Source organism: Podarcis muralis, chromosome 3 (genome assembly GCF_964188315.1).
Source record: "Podarcis muralis chromosome 3, rPodMur119.hap1.1, whole genome shotgun sequence".
NCBI lineage: Eukaryota > Metazoa > Chordata > Lepidosauria > Squamata > Lacertidae > Podarcis > Podarcis muralis.
Genome location: NC_135657.1, coordinates 49,886,732 through 49,909,768, shown reverse-complemented (window position 1 = coordinate 49,909,768; position 23,037 = coordinate 49,886,732). Strand labels below are relative to the sequence as shown.

The 23,037-nt window shown below is 44.0% G+C and overlaps 2 protein-coding genes across 4 annotated transcripts in view; one reads left to right on the top strand and one right to left on the bottom strand.

Annotated features, from left to right (window-relative positions):
* Positions 1 to 17,820, top strand: part of LOC114594336 (uncharacterized) — a 33,231-nt gene extending 15,411 nt beyond the window's left edge. For all 3 annotated transcript variants that reach the window (XM_028723896.2, XM_077925833.1, XM_077925832.1), the window contains 10 exons: positions 131 to 274; positions 705 to 854; positions 1,660 to 1,765; positions 2,091 to 2,194; positions 2,679 to 2,834; positions 3,195 to 3,296; positions 13,372 to 13,512; positions 14,296 to 14,380; positions 14,832 to 14,955; positions 15,979 to 17,820. In XM_028723896.2, the coding sequence (XP_028579729.2) occupies positions 131 to 274; positions 705 to 854; positions 1,660 to 1,765; positions 2,091 to 2,194; positions 2,679 to 2,834; positions 3,195 to 3,296; positions 13,372 to 13,512; positions 14,296 to 14,380; positions 14,832 to 14,955; positions 15,979 to 16,168 (1,302 nt within the window). In that variant the 3' untranslated portion in view covers positions 16,169 to 17,820. The remainder of the gene's footprint in view (positions 1 to 130; positions 275 to 704; positions 855 to 1,659; positions 1,766 to 2,090; positions 2,195 to 2,678; positions 2,835 to 3,194; positions 3,297 to 13,371; positions 13,513 to 14,295; positions 14,381 to 14,831; positions 14,956 to 15,978) is intronic.
* Positions 17,821 to 18,216: 396 nt separating this feature from the next.
* TTLL2 (tubulin tyrosine ligase like 2) lies at positions 18,217 to 22,893 on the bottom strand. The gene is made up of 2 exons (XM_077925334.1): positions 22,819 to 22,893; positions 18,217 to 19,899 (listed from the first exon to the last, which is right to left on the bottom strand). The coding sequence occupies exons 1-2, from the start codon at positions 22,891 to 22,893 to the stop codon at positions 18,217 to 18,219; spliced, it is 1,758 nt and encodes a 585-aa protein (XP_077781460.1).
* Between the last annotated feature and the right edge of the window lie 144 nt (positions 22,894 to 23,037).

Here is a 23,037-nt window from a genome sequence, read left to right as displayed (position 1 = left end):
CTTGCTGCCTGAGGCTGTTGCCTCACCTTGCCTCATAGGTGCGCCGGCTCTGTGTATAGAGAATGGCTGCTGAATCTACTGGGCACATGAGACATTCTTAACTGCTACTACATTATAATTTCTTTTACAGGTCTCAGCAGCTATTTTGAGAGGGACACCACCTGAAGAAACCCTGGTAGAGAAATTGTCGCAAAATAGCCACAAGAGCCCTGACAATAAGCTTATGGGAAGGAAAATAGTGCCACCAGATGAATTGGCCCCTAGAGATTCACAGGTAAGATATATTGATCCTTCCCCAGTCCCCATATAACCTTATACTGCTTCTAGCATGCATACAGTCAGTGTACAGCTGGTGTGTTGTAATGAACATAACAACATAACATCTGCAATAAAATTATATCTATAAAACAAAAACAAAATTACATCTATAAAACAAAAACAGAACACAGTCATGCTTCAGTAGATCAGATTAGTCCATCAATGTAGAATTCCTTGAGCATCCCTAATTGCTGTAAAAATTACATCCAGATAATGAAGCACATTTGAAAGTATTATGGAAATGTTAACTATTATTGGTATTATTAAATACTGTGGAAACATGTTAAATCTTCAGTTTTTAAGTATTCCTAGTGGCATGCTCACAAATAAGACAGCAAAGGCCAACACCATGCAATAATTTTAAAAAAGCATTTAATCTTTTCTAGGCAACAAGGAGGGCTCTGCAAAGGTCTGAGTCACTGAAATCTGCAGCAGGAGATCAAAGAGTGAAGAGCCCATGTAAAGCAGTTCATAACAGAAGTGTGACACCCATAAGCCAGAGGACCCCTCATCAAACACCGTTTGGACTACAGAAAGTAATGCACATACTTTGAATTTATTTAGGAAATTTTAAAAAATGCTTATGTTAAACAAAGAAACCTCTGAGCGGTGTACAATAAAAAAAGTTTTAAAATAGCATGAAATGCAGTGCAACCGATTACACAGTAACCATGTCACAACAGTTGCTGATATTAACAATCTAGGAATGTCTGAGTACAAGCTGCCTTGTACTGAGTTAGACCATTGGTCCATCTACTTTAGTGTTGTCTACAGAGACTGGCAGCGTTGATTTGTTATTTTTATTTCTGGAAAAATACTGCAAAGTGCAAAGCAGGATTCTATGAAGATTATTGCCTACTGCCTCTTCCTCTTACAAAAGGTTATTTCTTTACTGGCATATAATTAAACTTGCCTGCTACATATATATAAACCTATAGTCGACCCATTTACATAAAAGATAATTTTTTAGGCATTATTTGAATGCATTTATTCTAATCTTGGCTAAGCCTGTCTCCTTTTCCAGTGAAATTTTTCTGCCAAAGGACTGCTTTGGGAGCCTCTTTGGCTGAAGAGCAGGGTTCAAATGCTCTAAATAAATAAATCTTCACAAGATCTACAGCGCGTGGCCCAGTGACATCCAAATCTAAACCTATTGGAACATATCTTCAAGCTGGTGTCTTTATAAACCACACAATACCTTTTTCTCCAAGGGCCATGGCATTTCCTGCTGCTTTTGGCTCAGCTCCACATCACCACAGTGAGGAAAGCCTGCCTGTTCAATCACTTCAAGTGCGTAGGAGCACTGTGCCCCTTCATTTAAAGGCTTCCTCTTCATTGTAGGCTTTGCCTCAGTTGGCTCACAGTCAGCTGCACAGTTATGGAAGGAAGACACCCGTGTCTGAATCAGAACCAAGCGTACTTACGAGCCCAGCTCTGCATGTGAAAGGTAAAGTATGTTCAAATGGTTGCGTACTTCCTAGTTCCTATTGGGATAGCTCAGTCGGTAGAGCACGAGACTCTTAATCTCAGGGTTATGGGTTCAAGCCCCATGGTGGGCAAAAGATTCCTGAACTGCAAGGGGTTGGACTAGATGACCCTCTCGTGGTCCCTTCCAATTCTATGATTCTGTGTTGTTCAAACATGTCCATTTTTCTGGCCAAGGACAACATCAATATCAATGTTTTGGAGTCCGAATACAGGACTTGAAATATCGGTGCTTTCATATGTGGCTGTTGACAGTTTTTAATATGTAAATATTTTAATCCCTCTAGGCACGTTCTCTTCCACTTCAGGTAGTTCAGACGACACAGCATTTTTAAATAGTCAAAGCAACGACAGTTTAAGCACCACATCCTTGAGTAATGTGGAAATACAGGTATGTTTATGTATAAGCCTTGAGCATATTTTACAGCAGGCCTAAAAACCTACTCTGATAAGAGTCTCTGGGGCAGTGGCGTAGCTTGGGATGGGGCACAGGGGCAGTTGCCCCAGTTGTTTCTGTCACTGGGCTCTGATTAAAAATGGCTTCTCCATACGAACCAAGAAGTGACCTCGCCAGACAAAGGAACAACTCTTCTTTTCTTATCTCTGTGGCTGCGATCTCCTAGGCGACACAAACGCCCTTAGGCAGTTGAATGTGCATGCCCACTCTGCTCATTTCCCTCCCACCCATCCATGCCCTCCATACCACCCCGGGTTCTGGTAACCTACGCTACACCGCTGCTCTGGGGGAAAGGGGTGGGGAAAACAGGGTTCATTTACTGATCAGTTAAACCATATGGCATTAAATATAGCAGATTCCTTTAAACATATGGCTTAAGTGGTTTTGGATGATTACTGACAGGTAACAATTTTTACAGGTGAAAGAGAATCCTAGCCATAAAAGGGTTCAGAGATCCAATAAATCTTCTGAGCAAGTGGTTTCTATGTCCACCTCCAGGAAAAACAGCATTGCCTCAAATGGCAGGAATACACCTGTGGAAAATCTTCCTATTTTTGTGGAAACTAAAAATAAGGTTTGGTCTTCTGGGTGTCTGAATTTCTCCTTGAATGTCTATGTTTCTGTATCAGTAGTGTTTCTTTTTTGTTCTCTTATGCAACCAAGTGCTAAGATAACCTTCAATTCTGTTGGCGAGAGATATCTCTATTAGGCTTACACCAGGTTTATCTATTTGGTTTTTATATTTTTTTCATTATTTGTTTTAATTAGCTAGCTTGGGCATCACAGCTGGAAAGGATATATATGGGGGGGATCCCTAACACCCTCTTCTTGAATAAAATACTGTGCCACTCCCCCTCTTACGTGGGATTTTATAGATCATGCCACTCTGTGCAGAAAAATACATGCAATGAAAATTATGTTTGATTGTTGATAGGCTTCTCCTCTCAAATCAATACTGTCCAGAAGAGCATCACTATATACTGAAATAAAGGAGGATGGGGAAGTGAAAGAAATAATAGAGTACCCCGATGGAAAGGTAAGAAATATTAGCTAAGTATAAAAGCAGTAGAAATATTAAGTGACAGAAGTAGTGGGGTGTGTGGCCCTGGAGCATGGCCCTAGAGCTACTCTCCTCACATTGGTAGCACTGTGACTTACCTGGACAGGGCTGGGGCAGGGCAGCAGCAAGGTGGGGGCTATGCGGTGCATTGGCAGGACCCCTGCTGCCAATCCAGAAATTGCACTGGTGTACCTGCACAGCCCTGACTTCGCTGCCACTCCTTCACGTAGGCAGCAGTGACTCCAGTGTTATGAGGGTGGATCCACCCCACCCCACATGCTGCTACTACAGAGGTAGCATAATATTTGAAAACGTCATTTATTACTTCTGTCGCACTTTTCCAAAAGGAAGACCAAAGCGAATCACCGCGAGCAACTTAATTAACACAGAACATCAGAGCAACCAATGGAACTAAACCTAGTGTATGTGAAAATGTAAAACAAGTCAAAGCCACGTTCATGTCCAAGCAGTAATACAATGAACCTGTGAAATACAGAGCAATTCATTCAATTACAGTGGTACCTCGGGTTAGGAACTTAATTCGTTCCGGAGGTCCGTTCTGAACCTGAAACTGTTCTTAACCTGAAGCACCGCTTTAGCTAATGGGGCCTCCTGCTGCTGCTGCGCCACCGCCACACAATTTCTGCTCTTATGCTGAAGCAAAGTTCTTAACCCAAGGTAATATTTCTGGGTTAGCGGAGTCTGTAACCTGAATCGTATGTAACCTGAAGCTTATGTAACCTGAAGCGTATGTAACCCAAGGTACCACTGTACAAGGGTCTTCCTTCTGGCCTTCATATCCTCATACTTAGCTTCATTTTGTACAACAATGGGAGCTGCTTCTTTGTGGGATGGCCCCATGCCACCGGGGAGGGCATCTGAATATTCTTCCAACCTTGCGCCCCAGATTTCTGCACCTTTATGTTGGCAGATGCTATACAGAATTACAAAATGGACAGCGGATTTGGAAGGCGGTCAATGTTCTCTCACTGGACTGGTGGAGGGATCTCTTAACCATGGTTAAGAGATTGGGAGTGGACCATAGGATCCCATTCTTCCCATCCTCTCCTCTCTTGTCCTCAATCACTGACATTAAGCAGATTTGATATTGTTGAGAACTCCTTCGGCTAGTATCTGCAACCAGGGTTTGAAGCTGATTTGCAAACCTTACCCCCAAGGCAAATCTTATTAGTGTTGGTGCCAATGTAGTGTTGAGCTGCTTTTTGATGTGTGTGCATAAACCCTGCCTTGCTCCAAATGCTCTCCTCACAGTTGACTCCATTGATTTAATATGCCTTTCACCTGCAAACCACCCAGGGAAGCTTCCTCTTGTACACAGTCTTCACTGGAGGTTGTGCTGGAGTGCAAGGCAGCTGGTTCCGTGTGGCACACGCATCACCAGGGCTGCGTTCCCCATCTGCTCATTGAGGGGTCTTGGCTGCTTTCCCAGGAGCTCTTTGCATGAAATGAAGCTAACTTCTTGCAGAGCTGGCATGCATGCGATGGGGGTCACGTTACATGAAAATAAAAGTGCTACAAGCATATGTCACTGCCATATGGTAATTCATTAAAGCACAATTTGGAGCACCCTGTGCAGCACCGGAGGTCTCCAGAGGAATGCAGATTATGCTGAGTTGCCAGATAGAATTTTTAATGCCATTTGTGCCGGTCATAGATCTCAAATCAGCCTAAGTGAATGGCAGGAGTGTGTCTCCCATACCCTGAAGCTTTTTAAAGAAACCAGGTGGCTGTTTTTGGCACTTCTTCTGAAAGGCCTAGGATACCTTTGGGACAACTCACCTTTTCTTTTGATCCTTGTCCCCCCCGCCCCCAAAAAAGCAACAGAACAAAATTCTAACAACTTCTCCAGTGTCCTTGCTTTGCATGCCCCATTTATAACAGTACAGGAAGGAGCCAGAGTGCCTGTTTGCAAGTAGAGAAATTCCAGCCTCTCTCTTCAAAGGACACATAAACTGTGCTGGTAAACTCAACTTTGTGATTGTGCTGATATCTGCACATGCTTATTTGCATATGTGCAAAAAGCAATACAGGAACGAAGCAGGACAGGAGAGCAATGTTGTGGGGGAAGCAGAAGCGAAATTCAAACATGACAAGAACAGTGGCTACCTTAGATGGAATCATAGAGTTGGAAAGGACACTGAGGGTCATCTAGTCCAACCCCTGCAAGGCAGAAATCACATCTAAAGAATCCCTGGCAGACGACCAACCAACCACTGTTTAAAAACCGTCCGTGAAGGAGAGTCCACATGAGGGACTCTGTTCCACTGCTGAACAGCTCTTACCATCAGAAAGTTCTTCCGGACTTCCGGCGAGGCAGCATGGCGGCAGCAGCAGAAGAAAAGAGCTCCTGAAGCCAGCCAGAGTAAAAGGCTCTGGTGACCGATTCCCGGACCCCCCAGAACTGCTGCTGCCAGCACTGCCAACGGAGAGGAATTGGGGGTGCCCGGGCATCTATCAAAGGAGCCAAAACACCCCCCCACGACCTTGATTGAGCCGGAAAGGCACCCGACCCCCCCCCCCAACAGCCGAGAGGAGCTCCAAAACCCGGAGGACAGTGGAACTAACGCAAAGAGGGAGAAAGAAAGGGAGAGAGAGGAAGAAGAAGAAAGAAAGAAAAAGGAGCCCCAAATTTACCGTTGCTGCCCCCATCTCTGCCGACGGGAAAGCAGAGGAGAGTCTACCCATCTCTGCTTACCTGCCCCCCCCCCCCGCCTCGGCGGCACCGCTGAGGCATCTACAGAAGCCCTAAAGAAGTTCTTAAAACACAGGCTAGAAGTGACACAAATGACCACCTAATCCAAACGCTCTGTAAAAGCCACCAGCCAACAAAGCCTGATCAGCTCAGCAACCCAACAATACCCAGGAATCACCACTGCCACAACTCCTAACCATCACACGCCCAACCCCAAGAGGACGCCAAGCCAACCTCAAACCAAAACCATCAGGGAGACCGAGATGACACCAACCAGGGAGATGGCAAACAATGCTAAGATGGTAGCTCCCCTTCAAGATGATGACCACCCAATAACGAAACGAGATCTGAGGGAAATGGAAGCACGATTAGAAGAAGCACTGAAGGCCACAATGGCTCCCATGCAGGTACTAATCAACAATCTAACCTCCAAAGTGGAAGCTCTAGAGAACAAGAACCAAATGCAAGAAAGAATAATAGAGCAATACCGGGAGGAGAACGCACGTGTGAACAAGAAACTGGACGAACTGGTAAACCAAATGGAAGCAGAACACAGAGAGATGAAAATTAAGCAAGCCGACCTTGAAGACCGCAATAGACGTTGTAACATCCGCTTCCGCAACTTTCCTGAAAAAACAGAGGAGAAAAGCCCAGCAGACCTAATTATACGCTGGCTGAAAAACACAATCCCAAGCCTGAAACTTGAGGCAGATGACTTGGAGAGGGCTCACAGAGCCCTAAAACCCATGCCAAAACCCAGCGCCCCCCCGAGAGACATCATTGTATGTTTCACACGCTACCGAAAGAAGGAAGAAATATGGCACCAACTCAGAAACTCAAGCAACCTTCGATATGGAGAAACCCCCATTCTGGCCTTACAGGACCTATCTCAGGATACCCTAAACCGGAGGAAAAGCCTGCGCCCATGCACCCAGCGTCTCCAACAAGCAGGGATCAAATACCGATGGGGCTTCCCCTTCCGCCTCATTGTAACAACGAACACAACACAACACATGGCTACCAACATACCCGAGGCCCTGCAACTACTAAAGAACCTTGAACTCGACCTCCCACCAGAATGGCAACCGACAAACCCACCAAGTGACAGCCCCAACCATGAGGAAACAACAGCAAACAACTGGACAATGGTACAGAAGAAAAAGATACAACAGAAGCGGCGCAACAACGCAAACCAATACAGGCAAGCATCATGCTCAGAACCGTCCCGCCGGCCATACGACACAAGAAACCAGACCAAGATCAACCAAACCAACTCATCGCAGATGGACAACCCTACAACAACAACAACCCCGGCTGAAAGAAGCAACCAGGAAAAAACCACAAACTGAAGGACTGGTGATTCCCCCCCTTTTTTTTTCCCTCCCCCCCCCAAAACATAGATTTAGTTAACACCATCAACACCCCCCCAGCCCCGCACCCCCACAGAAATCCCCACCCCAACACCAGTCCAGACGACCTCAACCACATTCCCCATCACCCACACCTTCAACATCCTCATACTCCATACTAAGGAAAAACAACTCCAACCTTAATAACACAACCCACAATCAGGCTAAAATCTGATACCCAACCAGCACTATGGTGGCACCAGAGCGTACCAGCACCCACATCCCCACCCCAACACACCAACAATGTTGCTCATAATACTGGCAACACTGCTTACAAACCTTATACCTGACAGCGACGTTACAAAGTCACTTCACACTGTCTCGCTGATCACCCCCTATCGCAGACAACAGGGGGGACGGCCTGTCCTTGAACACGGCCTTCCACACCAGCTGAGACCTAGGACCAACTGGCTAAATGCCAGATGGCCCAAAATACCCCAAACAAACACCTATATGACTACATATAGGAAACTCCCTACAACTTACCCCCTACTCTTTAACCCAAATCTCACTCTAATCCTACTAGCCCCCCACCCACCACACCCTAGGTCAGCGCAACCCCACTGGTTCTTTAAACAACACAAAGAGAGAGACACAAGACAATCCGAACGGGTTGGCATGGAATCGCCCCACATAATAGATAAACAAAATGGCTAACCTAAAAGCAATTACATTAAACGTGAGGGGGCTGGGAAACCCCATCAAAAGAAAACGCATCACCTCATACATAAACACCATGAAACCACACATCACCTTCCTACAAGAAATACACAATCCACCCAAAGGCAGCAAACTCCTGAGCGACCCCCGCTTTAGTCAACAGTGGGTCGCACGAGGCTCAGGGAAAGCCCGTGGTGTAGCCATAATACTCAGTAGGGACCTGAACTTCACTGCCACAACAGTCCTCAAGGACAAAAAAGGCAGATTCATTTTCGCTAAAGGGACACTAGATGGCAAAATCAAACTGACAATCGGCTCCATATATGCCCCAAACACGAAACAACTAGAATTCTTCCAGAAAACACTAAACAAATTCCTCTCCTTCTCTGAAGGGGAAGCAATCCTAGGAGGGGACCTCAATCTAAATATGAAAGGTATATCCCTGAAAGATATCCACCCCACAACCCCATGGGCAACCTTCCTCCGAAGGAAACCCCCAACAACCAGGAACTCTTACAAGTTACTAAAAATGCTAAAAAACAGGGGTCTCTATGACATTTGGGGTGAGCAAAACCCGGGAGACATCAGCCATACATTCCAATCGGGACGCCATGATACAGTGTCCAGACTGGACAGCATTCTACTCACACAGGGTCTGATTCCCTCAGTAGAATCAACAAACATAGGTAACATTAAAATCACAGATCACGCCCCAGTAGAAGTCACTGTTAAAATAGGAGAAGGAACACAAACCACCCCATCCTGGTCCTTCAGCCCCATCCTAACTACAAACAAACAAATTAGAGAGAGTCTCACAAAAACCCTCCAAAACTACTTCAAAGAAAACGATGTAAACAATACAACAACCCCCCTCCTATGGGACGCAATGAAAGCGGTCACCAGAGGAGCTTGCATAAAAGAGAAAACATTCCTTAAAAAACAAACCTCCTCAAAAATTAGCAAAATAGAACAAGACATCACAGCCCTCTCATCACGCTACAAACAAACAGGATCTAAAAAACTCCTCAAACTTATAGAACAGAAAAGGAGAGAACTAGACTCCTTAGAAATCAACAAAACAATGATCAACATTCTATACTCTAAACAACGTTTCTATGAATATGGAGGGAAAAACTCCAGATTACTAGCAAATAGATGTAGGAAAAAAGCACTCAAAACAAGAATACACTGCATCACCAAAAAAGACGGCAACATAACATTCTCCCCCAAAGAAATAATTTCAGAATTTGCAGAATTTTACTCCAACCTATACACCTCCCATAACCCACCAGAGAGGGAAATCAAAAAATTTCTAGCAGGACTGACCATGCCTACCCTAACTGATGAGGAACAGGAATTCATGGATAGCCCTATCACCCCAGAGGAAATAGATGCGGTCCTCAAAAACTTGAAACCACACAAAGCCCCAGGCCCAGACGGCTTCACAGCAGAATTCTATAAGAAATTCAAAGAACCCTTGATGCCCTACATGACCCGCCTATTCAACGACATCATAAAAGGAGGCCCCATCCCCAAAACCTGGACCCACTCCAAAATAGTCTCCATCCCAAAACCACTAAAAGACAGCCTCAAAGTAGAATCATACCGCCCAATCTCATTAATAAACCAAGACTACAAGATATTCACATCAATCTTGGCCAACCGCCTAAAAATCTTCCTACACAAGTTAATAGCCCCAGACCAGACTGGCTTTGTCCCTGGCCGCAATATAACAGACCCCATCAGGAAACTACTGAACCTGATCGAACACAGCAAGGCAACCAAACTCCCATTGACAATTATGTCCCTAGACATCCTCAAAGCCTTTGATTGCTTGGAGTGGAAATACATATTAGCAGTACTAACTAACATGAAATTTGGCCCCAACTTCCTACAAATCCTCAAACAAATATACTCCCAAGCCTCAGCAAAATGCAGAACTAACAATATGGATTCTAACACTATAGCTATCCAAAGAGGCACGAAACAAGGATGCCCACTGTCTCCCTTCTTATTTATCCTGGCTCTGGAACCCCTAGCAATCCGCATCCGAGCAGCCACAGACATCAAGGGAGTGGAAATAAAAGGCAGGACCTATAAATTAGGGCTCTTTGCAGATGACCTAATGGTCACAACACCAGACCCCATAAGCACAGCAACCTCCCTAATCAGAGAACTCAACGCATTTGCAATGGTGTCGGGCCTACAGGTAAATTTCACAAAGTCAGAAGCTATGTGCTTCAACACCCCTCCTCACACCCAAAAAGAACTCACGAAGGTCACCAAAATAAAACTTTGCCACACCAAGTTCAGATACCTAGGGGTACAAATAACCAGAAACCTCAATAAATTATACCTCCACAACTACAAGCCCCTGTGGCGACAAATTAACAAAGACCTAAAGAGATGGAATAACATGAACCTCACTCAGACAAAATAGCCATGATCAAAATGATCACACTCCCAAAACTAACCTACCTATTCCAAACCCTCCCAATCTGGATCCCCTCAACCCAACTTCACAGTTGGCAGAGAAAACTACACTCTTTCATCTTCTCACATAAAAAACCAAGAATAAGCCCCAAATACCTGCACCTCCCCACCTCAGAAGGAGGATGGGGAATCCCCAACATAGAAGCATATTACAACGCCAACCAAATACGCCATATAATCCCATATATACTAGAAGATGAGACAAAACAATGGGTACACCTAGAGAAGGACACAATTGAAAACACCTGCACCACAACATACCCACTCCTCCCAAACAAACTAAAGAAAATTCCCACAACACTTAACAGGTACACACAGACCATGCTCAAAGCATGGAAAACACAAATAGGCAAACTATCCCCAACCCCATCCCCACTAATCCCCCTGGCATACCACCCATTATTCCACCATGCAGCACAAAACCTCAAGATAAAAACCTGGCGAACCAAAGGCTTGTATCGCCTAATAGACTTTTATAAAAATAACAAACCCTTGTCAACACAAGAAATACAAGACAAACTAGAAGACACCCAAATGCCCTGGTTAACACAACACCAACTACATGCCCTCTTAAACAACCCAACAGTAAAATCAGCAGCAACTAGGCCCCTGACAACCTTCGAAAACCTCCTCCTAACAACAAAGGGAAACGGTAAAGGGATGGTATCCGCAATATACAAAATACTACTCCAAAATCTCGCAAATCCCCTAGACGCAATCAAAAATCAATGGGAGAATGACATAGGCTATGAGATAAACCCCACTCAATGGACCAGAATGTGGTCTAAACCCCCCTTTAAATCCATATCAACGAAAAGAAAAGAACTCACACTGAAACTCACCTACAGGTGGTACCTAACACCAAGGAAACTAGCGCTAATACACCCAGGAACCTCACCAAAATGCTGGAGAGGGTGCACCTCCACAGGCACATACTTCCACATGTGGTGGGAGTGTCCCAAAATCCAACTATTCTGGACAACAGCCATACAAGAAATTTGTAAAATAACTAAGCAAGTAATAGACACCACCCCAGAATTGGCCCTACTAAACATCTTCCAAGACAACAATGCCCATTTACACCACAAACAACTCATAACCCACCTGCTCTCAGCAGCCAGAAACACCATAACCAGACACTGGAGAGACCTGTCAGGAGTAAGCATGGACCAATGGTATCAAATAGTATGGGAAACAGCCCTACTAGAAAAATTAACTAATAAACTGAAACTGACACGGGGACAAACAGAAGAAGATGCCTTCACCCCGGTATGGCTCCCCTTTATCACACACACAGCCCAACAGGACAATGACAATAATCCACCAACAGCATACAAATCAATATGGCTAACCTGATCCAAAACACCCACCCACCTCACTCACACACGAAAACAAAGATCACCACAGCCAATCACAAGCAAACAATCACACCCTAGGCCAACCCCAACCTCTCTCACCACCAAAGGAACACAAGTGAACAACACAAGCACGCTGACACCAAACTCTACATACATTAAACATAATAGAAACACGCCACCCAATCCCACCCTTATCCATCTTCCCTCTCTCCACCCCCCTTTCTCTTTTCTCTCCTTTTTTTATTTTTATTTTTATTTTCTTCTCCCCCTAATGCCTCAACAAATGAAACGGATTTGTAAAAATGTTACATGGGGAAAAATATATATGAGGCACTACACTTCTGTAAAACAAGAAAATCCTTAATAAAATATTAAAAAAAAAGAAAAAAAAGAAAGTTCTTCCTAAAGTTTAGTCAGAATCTCCTTTATTGTATTTAGAATCCATTGGTTCAGGTCCTACTCTCTGCAGCAGCAGAATACAAGTTTGCTCCCTCTTCTGTGGAATTATGGTCTTAGAGCATAGCTACACCACAAACCTAGTTGTTTCCTCCAACCCTCCCCCCCCCTACAAATTCTAAGGATTGTAGTAGCTGGTGAGGATGTGAAGAATTCTCTGTTTGAGATCCCATGCTCTTGACACAAAGTAGTTTCCAGATTTCATTATGACGATTAAACTAGTTTTAGACAGGTGCAGTTTATGGGTGGTGCCATGGGAATTTGACCAGGGCTGCTTGCATAGGCTAACACCCCTTCTCAAATTCTTGTGAAAAGGCCTCCCTGGAAGGTGGGCCTCTCAGATTTCCCCCAGTGAAGCCACTGCCAACACAGTGCCACTGCCAGCCTCTTCCCCCCCCCCACCCCGTCACCAGGAATCATGAGTGGTGCTGGCAGCGTGTTTTCATTTTACAAAGAATCAAGAGGAAAGAAGAGAGGACTGTTTCATCTTGGATGGGAACTGTCTCTGCTGCCTGCTATTCTTTTCTGATTCTCATTGTGAACTTTCCCACTTGGGAATAGGTAGAGGGGGGAAAGTTCGCTCTGGACAAAAGAAATAAGTTGGCTCCTTTTAGCTTTCTTTCAGATGTCGGCACACAGGCCCTTGAGGGTTTCTGAGCATTCAGGTGGAACACTGGATGACCCCTGGTCTGCTTGCTCACCTCTGATGCAGCTCTGCCCTTCTGAATTAACCTTGTGAAACATGTTAAAATTGGTGTTCTGGGCTGAAGCTTATTAAAAGTCACAGAAGTTTAAATATCTAATGTAATAAAACACAGAGATCCATTTAGATGATTCAGAGTCTTCTTCAGTTCAAGTATTCCAGTTTAACTACGGGGGGGGGGGGTGTTGTGGGGGGAAGAGAAGGAAGAAAGAGAATGTGAATACACACCAACCCTGCACATCTGGTCTTTGTTTTAAAGGTGAAACAACTGTTTACTGATGGGCGCAGGATTACTAAATATCCAAACGGGACAAAAATGGAGATTAGCACAGATAAAAGAACAACTGTTGTTACTTTTTACAATGGAGATATTAAGAAGATCTTGCCAGATCGGAGAGTGGTGTGTATATTTATTTTATTTTGCTTTGAAGGAGGACTTTAAACTGTGATTACAAAGATGGCCCTCAGTTCTAAATGTCTTAATTTCCAAGAAGGGGGAAATAAATATTTAGCTGAGCTCTGACCTGAGCTTAAACAATCTTTTATAAGCAAGTTAGCAAGTCTCCACATTTGTTGTGCTGAAAGAAATCTGTGCCAGAGCATCTCAATGGTTGAATTCTGTGATGTATAAATTATGCAAATGCTTACTTTGCAAATCCTAACTTTGCATAATTTATTTCACTTCTGCCAGTCTTGGGAAGAGTTGTTCACGCCACTGAATCTCTTCCTTCTGGAAATCCTGTACAGCATTTCTACCCTCCTGGCTTCTGAGAGTGCTTAACAGTTTGTTTAAAAGCAGTAACAAAGTCACCGTGGTGGCACCCATATTCTCTCCCCCCCCCCTTCCTGAGCAGTTTTCCACCTCAAAATAAGTCAACAACCTTTGAAGGTGTTAATGTATATACTTTAAGCAATACAAAGCTAGACGACTCAGCAGAGATAAGAGAGAGGGGCAAAAGTGAAGATTAAATCAGCATTGGACATGGAACTATGATCTATTCCACACAACCAGTTTATTGAGCATTCATCTTGATTTATTTGCAGAATGTTTGTGGGGAGGTTAGATGATGTCAGCTGTTCACTGAACATTCATTCTGATTTGTTTGTGAATTTGCATTGACAATTGTTATTCCACACTTTCCAATGCATTTTCCTATTGTTTTCCTTATTTATTATTATGCAGATTTATTACTATGCAGAGACACAGACAACCAGAACCGTTTTCCCAAATGGATTGGAAGTGTTGCAGTTTCCAAATAATCAGATTGGTAACATCAATTTACTATGAATTTAAAACTGATTTTAAAGGCAATGTTTACCAAAGAGATATGCGTATCAGATAATAAGTTTTCTATCTTTTTCTCCTTTAAGGGCGATCAATTTAAAAATGATGTCAGAACTTATATATATTAAATAAATGAATATTGCATATCGTTAAGAAATTCAGTTTGCACACTGAGGTGGGACCCAACAGGCCTGTGCAAAAAAACCCTGCTGAGTTGTGAAGCATCCTGAGTGGCAAATTTCAGGTTGCTTCAGGCATGCCAGATATCTGCATTTGAGGCACATCCACATAAGAAATAACATGCAATCTGTGTGTAGGTCATTACATGCAGTGTATGCATGTGTGTCAATGTATCAGGCATGGTGTAACCACACTGGGAAGGTAAGCTCACACATGTTTCAAATGAGACTTTTTAACAATGTCCTGTTCCACAGAAAAGTACCACCCCGACGGTACTGAAGAAATCGTGTTTCCAGACCAGACTGTGAAACGCCGCTATGATGGAGGTATGGTGGAAGAAACTGTTTTCCCAGACGGTACAGTTGTGAAAGTGGAAAAGTAAGTAATAAAGTACTCAGGAACTGGAAAGGGGGAACCATTCAACAGAAGTGCCATTTTAGCACTGTCTCAACACTCTGCTGTTCACGTTGGAGAATTTTGTAGAGCTCTGCAAGGCAAAATTGTTGCAAGGGATTGTGCTTTGCTAGGATTCTGTCCTCCCATTTACATAAATACAAGCAGAACCAAAGGGTTTTTTTTAAAAAAAATGAGAATAACCACTGTCAGTTACATAATCCACACTGCCTCTGTGTTATCTTCATTCATTTCCCTCTGACCTCATTGCTTAAAAATCTGGGTACACTTTGTGTATCCAATGAATTGTGGTCCACGAAAGTTTGTGCTGTAATATGTCTTTAAGGTGCCCCAAGACTCTCTTTTTTGTTTTGCTGCAATGGAATAGCATGTTTACCCTTCTGAGAATTACAATCAAAGTTGAGGTTGAATGCAACAGGGAATGTTTGTCATAATCTTAAAAAGAAACATTTGTATTTGGTACCCCCATAACCAAGTCCCCCAATGGGGCCAGGGAACATAGAGCCAGTGCTAACCCAAATGGGCCCTATCAATGGAATCCATTAGTCTGTCTGCCCCGACTCCTTGTGTTGATTGTCAGTGCTGAGGTACAAAGGATATTAACATATTTGATCTCAGAATTTGCAATGTCACATTACAAGGAAACTTTTGGGCAGCAAAATCATATTGGCCCCTTTGCCAGAAACCAATAAAGCCAGGCAGTTGTCTGCCCTGGTCCTCATTACAATAAGACATGTTACTCCAAACTATAAATTGCTCTAGATCTGCAGGTTTATAGGGCACAAGCCTTGTGCTGTTGTGTGTTTCCCCCTGCCCCAAGCATCCAACTCTAGCCATTCCCAGAGACAGCATACTACGCTTGATGGGCAACTCGGTTGACTTGCTAGGTTTATTCTTATGTGTAAAATGTAAAGTCTGTTGGCATGAACAGGGTTCCCATGGGTATACATGCTCTGAGGTGGGCTGTTTTATTTTATTGCTTTACAGAAGTGGAGTTAAAACCATTCAGTTCCATAACGGGCAAAAGGAGATTCATATGGCACAGTCTAGGAGAAGGGAATACCCTGATGGGACTGTCAAGACTGTCTATGCAAATGGCCAGCAGGAAACCAAGTATTCTTCAGGACGGGTTCGAATCAAAGATGAGAAGGAGATCGTCATCCTGGATAAGGAGTAACTTGTGCTCTCTGGATGGTGGTCTTAGCATTTCATTATGTTCTCTTATGTCGTGTTTCATGATGTTATGTTATAGTTTATTTTTTATCTCATCTTTTGGCCAGAAAGGTCTCTGAAGTGTCTCACAAAAATACAAATACAGTTGTACCTTGGTTCTCGAATGCCTTGGTACTCGTATGTTTTGGGTCCCGGACGCCACAAACCCGGAAGTTAGTGTTCCAGTTTGTGAACTTTTTTGGAAGCCGAACATCCGACATGGCTTCCAATTAAGTGCAGGAAGCTCCTGCAGCCAATCGGAAGCCGTGCCTTGGTTTTTGAAAGTTTTCAGAAGTCAAACGGACTTCCGGAATGGATTATGTTCGAGAACCAAGGTATGACTGTACACCATTTGAGCAATACAGTAAAATATAACTGACAACAAATTACTGCTGCTGAAAACAGCAACATATCAGTAATGTCTTCTAAACAGCCAGACAGATTTGCTGCATCCAAATAGCTTTTAATTTTTTACTTCCTTCTGTCATAAGAATGAAGTAAAGAAAGGAGTATGGACCCCACCTGGAGATCAAAAGCCTGGGAGCCACCATGGAGAAGACCAAATATCACATTTCCATCAGCTTAGCCTCAAACAATAATAACCTAAGAAGAGCCCTGCTGGATCAGCCCAAGAGCCACCTTGTCCAGGGTGTGGGGTTTGTGGTGCACTTACCTTACTTTTGTGATGGCCAAAAGCTTTACAGTGTCTTTTCTGTTTGTTCTACAAATCAACTCTCCAGGAGTCTGCAACCTGCAGCCTTCCCAGGTGCTTGTGCTTACTGAAAGCCTTATAACATTCCTGGCTGGGCTTTCCTGGAAGCACCGGAAGCTGGGGAGGCTGCCTAATGTGAGTTTGACCACTTCCAACTGAAAGTATTTTTATTTTTAATGAAATAAGTGTTGCTGTTGTTTTATAACCAGCAACATCCCTTAAAAACAAAACCATCAAGTGCCCTGATCTCAGGCTCCCAATAATCATCCTGCTTGGCTTCCCACACTTCACGTAAAAGCCTGAGAATGGCAGCATGTGGCAGCTAGGGAGACTGCAGAGTGCTGGACAAAATTAAAGAAACACACACAACTTTGGCCACCTTGCAAAGGTGTGGCAAGCTCAGCCCTGCACTCACCAAGATTATAAAGAAATTCTAATGTGTCCTGTAAATGAGGCAGTTAAAATGGGTGCCTCAGTTTTGAGAAACTACAGTGCTAAATTTCCATTGCCTCAGGTTTGATGGAAAAGGAAGGGAGAACTGGGTATCATTGGCATATTGATTGGACTGCACTCAGACGCTACAGATGATCCCACAGTTTCATGGAGATGCACGGGGATGGGATAAGATGGAACCCTGTGAGATGCCGTGTGTCAAAGGCCAATGAGTGTAATGTTTAATTCCCCAGCAATATCTTCTGGGGTCTACCATTTAGGGAGGACCAACGCCAGTACAAAACTCTGCCACTCGGCCCTAACGTGGTAGGGTGGTTCAGAATGATATCATAAGCTGCTGAACTAATGAACTTGTATTGTACTTTTGTGTGTGTGCTTAATTTGGTGTGCATTGCTGTAATATTTTATTATGATCTGGCAGTTTGTATAAATAAACAAACAAAATCAATCTACCAAGGCCACCAAAAAACAGTTTCTGTCCCAGATCTGTCCCATAATCCTAACTGAAATGAGTCTATACAATTTGTCCCATCCAAAACCACCTGGAGTTGAAGTCACCACATTGCCCCCTGCCCCCCAAAAGGGACACTAACTATTGGTTGTTCAGGTCAGAGGGATCCATAGCGGTGGTGGGTTTTCAAAAGTGGTCTCATACAGCCTCCTAGGGGAAGCCCTGACTGTTAAAGTGGTGTAGCCATTGCTCTATGATGCAGATGGGTCCTCATAGTGGCATCCTTCCTCCAACTTTTGTGGGAGTCTTATAGATTGTGGCATAACGTGTGCCAGCATAGCTGCAGCACATGCACCCTCTGGTGTGAATGACATACAGGATTGCTCGTCCCGCTCGTCTACTGGTTAAATAAACTTTTATTTGATTTCTGGTGTTCTGGCTGCAATTCTTTGCTCATTAATTTGTGTATTTCTTTTATTACACTTTTGACATGGATCCCTTCCCTAGATGCTTCAAGGACTGCATCACTGAAAGGAAATATAAGGACAAAGTCACCCACCCGAGGAAATGGCTTTTTGTCTTTATCTGAGAGAAAAAAGTGAGGGATAGATGGCTTGTGTGTACAGAGCTCAGTTGAATTAAGCCACCGGGTAGACTGAACAGGCTCATATAGGGAACTACTAGTTCTAAATAACTGTTTGCTTTTAGATGGCAGCAGGGATGTTTTGGGCGTGTTCATTCGTTCACGCAGTTGTGAGGTTAAGGTTTTCTTGGGGTATGCGCTGCCTGCCCTGCCAGACATTGGGCTCCTCTTATTAACCTGCAAGAGTGATGGGGATGGGGAAGTAACTGCGGACTTGGTTCCTTTCCCACAAGCCAGGAAATCTAGAGAGATGTCAGTTTTGGTAGTCAACAAAGACTGCGTTCGGCCAAAGGACGACACTTTCCGGATCACCCCTTTGCTTGTTCTCAGCGCGTCGGCCTCCTTGTAGTTCAGCAAGTCGACGATGTCATGGAGCAACCTTCTTTTCACAGCTGCATCTGTGGCACAGTCGAGGTGCAGACCCGGGCTGTGGTTCACTTCCAGGAGCCAGGGCTTCATCTTGTCATCCACGAGAATGTCAAACCCAAAGAGCTCAAAGCAGTTAGAGGTAAACGGCACCGAGGGGGTGATGGCAAGCAAGGTAAGGGTGATGATGTGGTTGATCCTTTGCCAGAGGCGCACGTCGTTCACATTGCGGCTACGTAGGTAGGCCCGGAAACGGCTGAACGTCCACTTGCAGCCGGAGCCGATGACGTCTTTGTCCTTCCTGTACGAGGGCCCAAACTTATTGATGCTTGTGTTTGTCAAGTGGGCGTAAACATTGTCCAGGGCCTCGAGGTCAAACTTCTCCGTCGCAAACCTCACCAGCCCTTCTTCGTACACGTAAACAGTGAGGGGGCAAAAGCTAGCGACGCAGACGTAAAAGCGGAGGTCCCACTTGTACCCAGAAATAAGCAAGGGGTTGCTGATGTACCTCTGCACAATCACCATGCAGTCATAAACAAAGTCTTTAATGTCCTTGAAAATGAGGATGCCCCTCCCACGAGACCTGGCGACAGGCTTGCAGATCCAGTAGCTGAGCTTCCTGCCGGGGATTTGCCTCTCCTTGGTGTATTCTGTTATAAATTTAATGTAGTCGTTGGGCATGATGAAGGCTGCTGGACTGAACTCATAGAGGGTTGTTCCGTAGATTCCCTTCATGCGCTTCAAATGTCTTGCCAAATAGTCCTTCCTGGTGATCCGGACGGTTTCTGGATGGTGATTGAGCCTCTGCCATGGTTTAATGCTTTGGTGGTCTGTCATCCGGAAAGGCTGGTTCTGCCAGCACAGGTTCCAGTCCTCGTTATCTTGCTTGTGCTCATCATACTCGATCCAGCCACGCTCCAGTAGAACCTCACGGACTAATTCAGGAACGCTGTCATCTAGCCGGAAGACTAGTGGCTTGATCGAGCCTCCTGAATCAACCCCTTTTGCTGTGGTGGAGCTTTGATTTTCTGGAAAATCGGTGTTTTCTGTGGGGGAAGCAAACAATTGACTCTATCGGTTTGGGTAATTTAATAGCAACAGGAATGCGTTCCTTTGATTGGAACCTGAGTTGCCCCGTGCATATAGTTATATGCAGGGTACAAACACATTGATTGATGCATGGTAATAAAACACGATGTGCATTTTCAGCATGTGAGTCCAGTGACTTTCACTGATGTTCCTAGATCTGATCCCCAGGGAAGAGTCATGAGTAACAGGGACCTCTAGCATGTGTTCTCCAACCCTGGGTTCCTTAAGGTGGTTGTGCGTCCTACTGTACGCAGGGAAGTCTTCTATTTGTAGGGCTGCCTGGCCCAAGGTCAGTTTAAAGATAACCCTAAGAAAGGAGAGCAGAGTTTGAAGATGCCTATCAACAGTTAACTACTAGACAACAAATTAAGCTGACACTTGGGTCCCTGGGTTTCAGTCTTCCCCATCATGAGGAAATGGCTGCATTGTAGTTCTGCTGAGATTCTAGTAATTATTTCTAGATTTGTATAAACACATATAAATTACGTGTCTAGAAATTTCATGCAGATCTTCCCCATCTCTTGTATTCTCCTTGAGTGACAAGCTTCTTTCTTGGTTGTGATGTGTGTGACCACCTTAGCATGGTGGGTTATTGGGTTGGCCAAGCTTGATGTGATGTCACTAATGCCATGGTTACTTAAAAAAAATGACGTCAGAGCGCATGTAAGCCAGATTGGGGCTGTGGCAGAAACGATCCAAATCATGGGACTCCATACCTGCTGTTTACAATGAGAGGGAAGCTCCCATTTATTTTTTGCTTGATTGTAAACAGCAAGTATGTGGTGGGGAGCAGAGAGAGGTTCTGATTTGAACTATGTCAGGTGTTTAAGCCAGCACAAGGGAAAGTACAATATTATTCATATTCAGGTCCCAAGAGAAATTAAGTTGTTTTGTAGGCTTTGCATTAGGAAGCCAAACAGGCTTGATGAATATAATTTTATACCAGCTTGGGAAAACTCAGGCAGCTGAGTTTATGGAAGGTTTAAAGAGAATTTTTCAAAAAACCAAATACCTTTTCTCGAGCTCCTCAATCCCACCAGCTGTTCAGTACTGTGAATATGCAAGAGTAAATGAGAAACTGTCAAATAAAAGTGTATTACATACCAGCATACATCTCCATCTCAAATGCTTCCATTTGTATTAGTCCCCATGTTGTCCCTTGTCTCTCTTACCTATCCTGTGTTGTTTTCTTGACTCTCCCCATCTAAATTTAGATCGTAAGTTATTTGGGGCAAGTACCGTACTTTTATTTTGGTTCTATGTATACTACCAGCTGCGGTGATGGCACCATATAAAATTAAATAATATTTATGAATCAGAGCTGCAAGCTCTTTTCCTATTTCAGTGGCAGTCCTTAGCTATTCTGTCGTCTTGTACTGTTATGATTCCCCTTCCCTGTTATATATCTGTAATACAGAAGATCCCTTATCCCTGAATACCCACATTTACTTCAAAAAGAAAATGTGCAAACCTTAGTTCTCTTGTAGCTGTGCAAATCTGTTCTTCTTTTTCAGAGTTGCGGCTCGCCTTTTGCCATAGTGACATTGTTACCATCTCATGCTGGGTTGGAGAATCCATTTTTCTTCCTTTCTGGAATCCCAGCTTTCGAAGCGAAACTGATAATAATGTATATTTCTCAAGTTCTAAATCACCATAGAAACTTCACTGTGCCAGCATGTCACACACTTCAGCATTCTGTTTCCTTGTTCCCTCCCGCCCTTTCTCACAGCTAGAACAGCTTTTCAGATTGAGCCAGCTTAGCCTAGCGGTTACTTCAAATCTATCTTTGCAGAATCCCCACAATTCACTTTTATTGAAATGGGCTTCCAGGAGGAAAACTCTCAGTGGATTTCCCTCTGCATTAAACTCTTGCATTTGATAAAGACATTACTTCCCAAGCCATGGGTGGTAATCAAATTACTCAGAGTAGACCCATTGGGAATTAATGGACCTAACTCAGTCATGCTCATTAATTCCAGTTGGCCTACACGGACTAAAAATCGCTGAATATCACCCTCTATGTTATATTTTGATATCTTTTTCATGTTAACTTTTTAAAAATTAGATTGTAACCTTTATATTAAACGTATCAGCTTTTAGGCCAGGCCATAGATTTAAAAGAACGTTGATTTACTTACGGAGCAGTCCTATAATATTTACTTAGACATAAATCCCACCATGTAGTGGTGCTTACTTCAATATAAGTGTGCATAAGATTGCATCCTTATAGCAAGGCCAGTCCAAGAGAGAACAGCAATGTGCATAGCGTTGTAAGTATCTATGGCTGGCTAAGTTATTTTGACGCTTGAGGCAGAGAATCCCACCTATGTCTTTCCCTGACTGGGAGCAGGAATGCTATAACCATAGATTAAGTACTAACAATTTGTTTCCCTTTATGGCACTTAAGAATAATCCTATTGATAGGCAGCGACATCATAATCACGATCCCATTAGTAAAATGGGTACCCTACATTTGGAAACATGCCCAGTTGCTGATCCCAGAGCATTCATGTTGCGTTTCATACCGCACCTCAGAAATTCTTACAACATGACTCCAAGGTAGGCCAGTGTACCTCTATTACATCCTAATCTGGGGTTGGGACTGGGGGCCCTAACCACTTGGACAAGTGCCCCATCTGTGCAACTGAATTTGCTCTCCTGTTCCCACCAGTCCCCCCAACTTCAAAAATCAGCTCTGGAGGGTTGGGGGATCCCACAGCAGAGTTTGGGGGGTGCGTGAAGGGAGGAGGAGAAACAGAAGTCCTGTTGCACCACTGGAACCCCACTCCCATTGGATACAACCCAGAGTGTGCGGCTTGCCTGTGGCCCAATTCATTCATTCATGGTCACATAGTCAACATTAATTGCTGTTACTTTTTTATTGCAAGAATATCCACATACCTTTCCCCTTGGGAACACCTGCACTGGGGCAATGGCACTCCTCTCCTTCAGCATAAAAATTATCTCCAGAGTCATCAGTGCAACACATTTAGCTCCACTGCTGAGGGCATCAGTTAAGGGTTTTTTCTTTCAGTCTCTTTTTGAGACCCGAAGAGGAATTTGTGGGCTGCCTGAATCGTCACCTGTTTCCTGCTTTCACCTGGATGGCCAGCCAGCCAG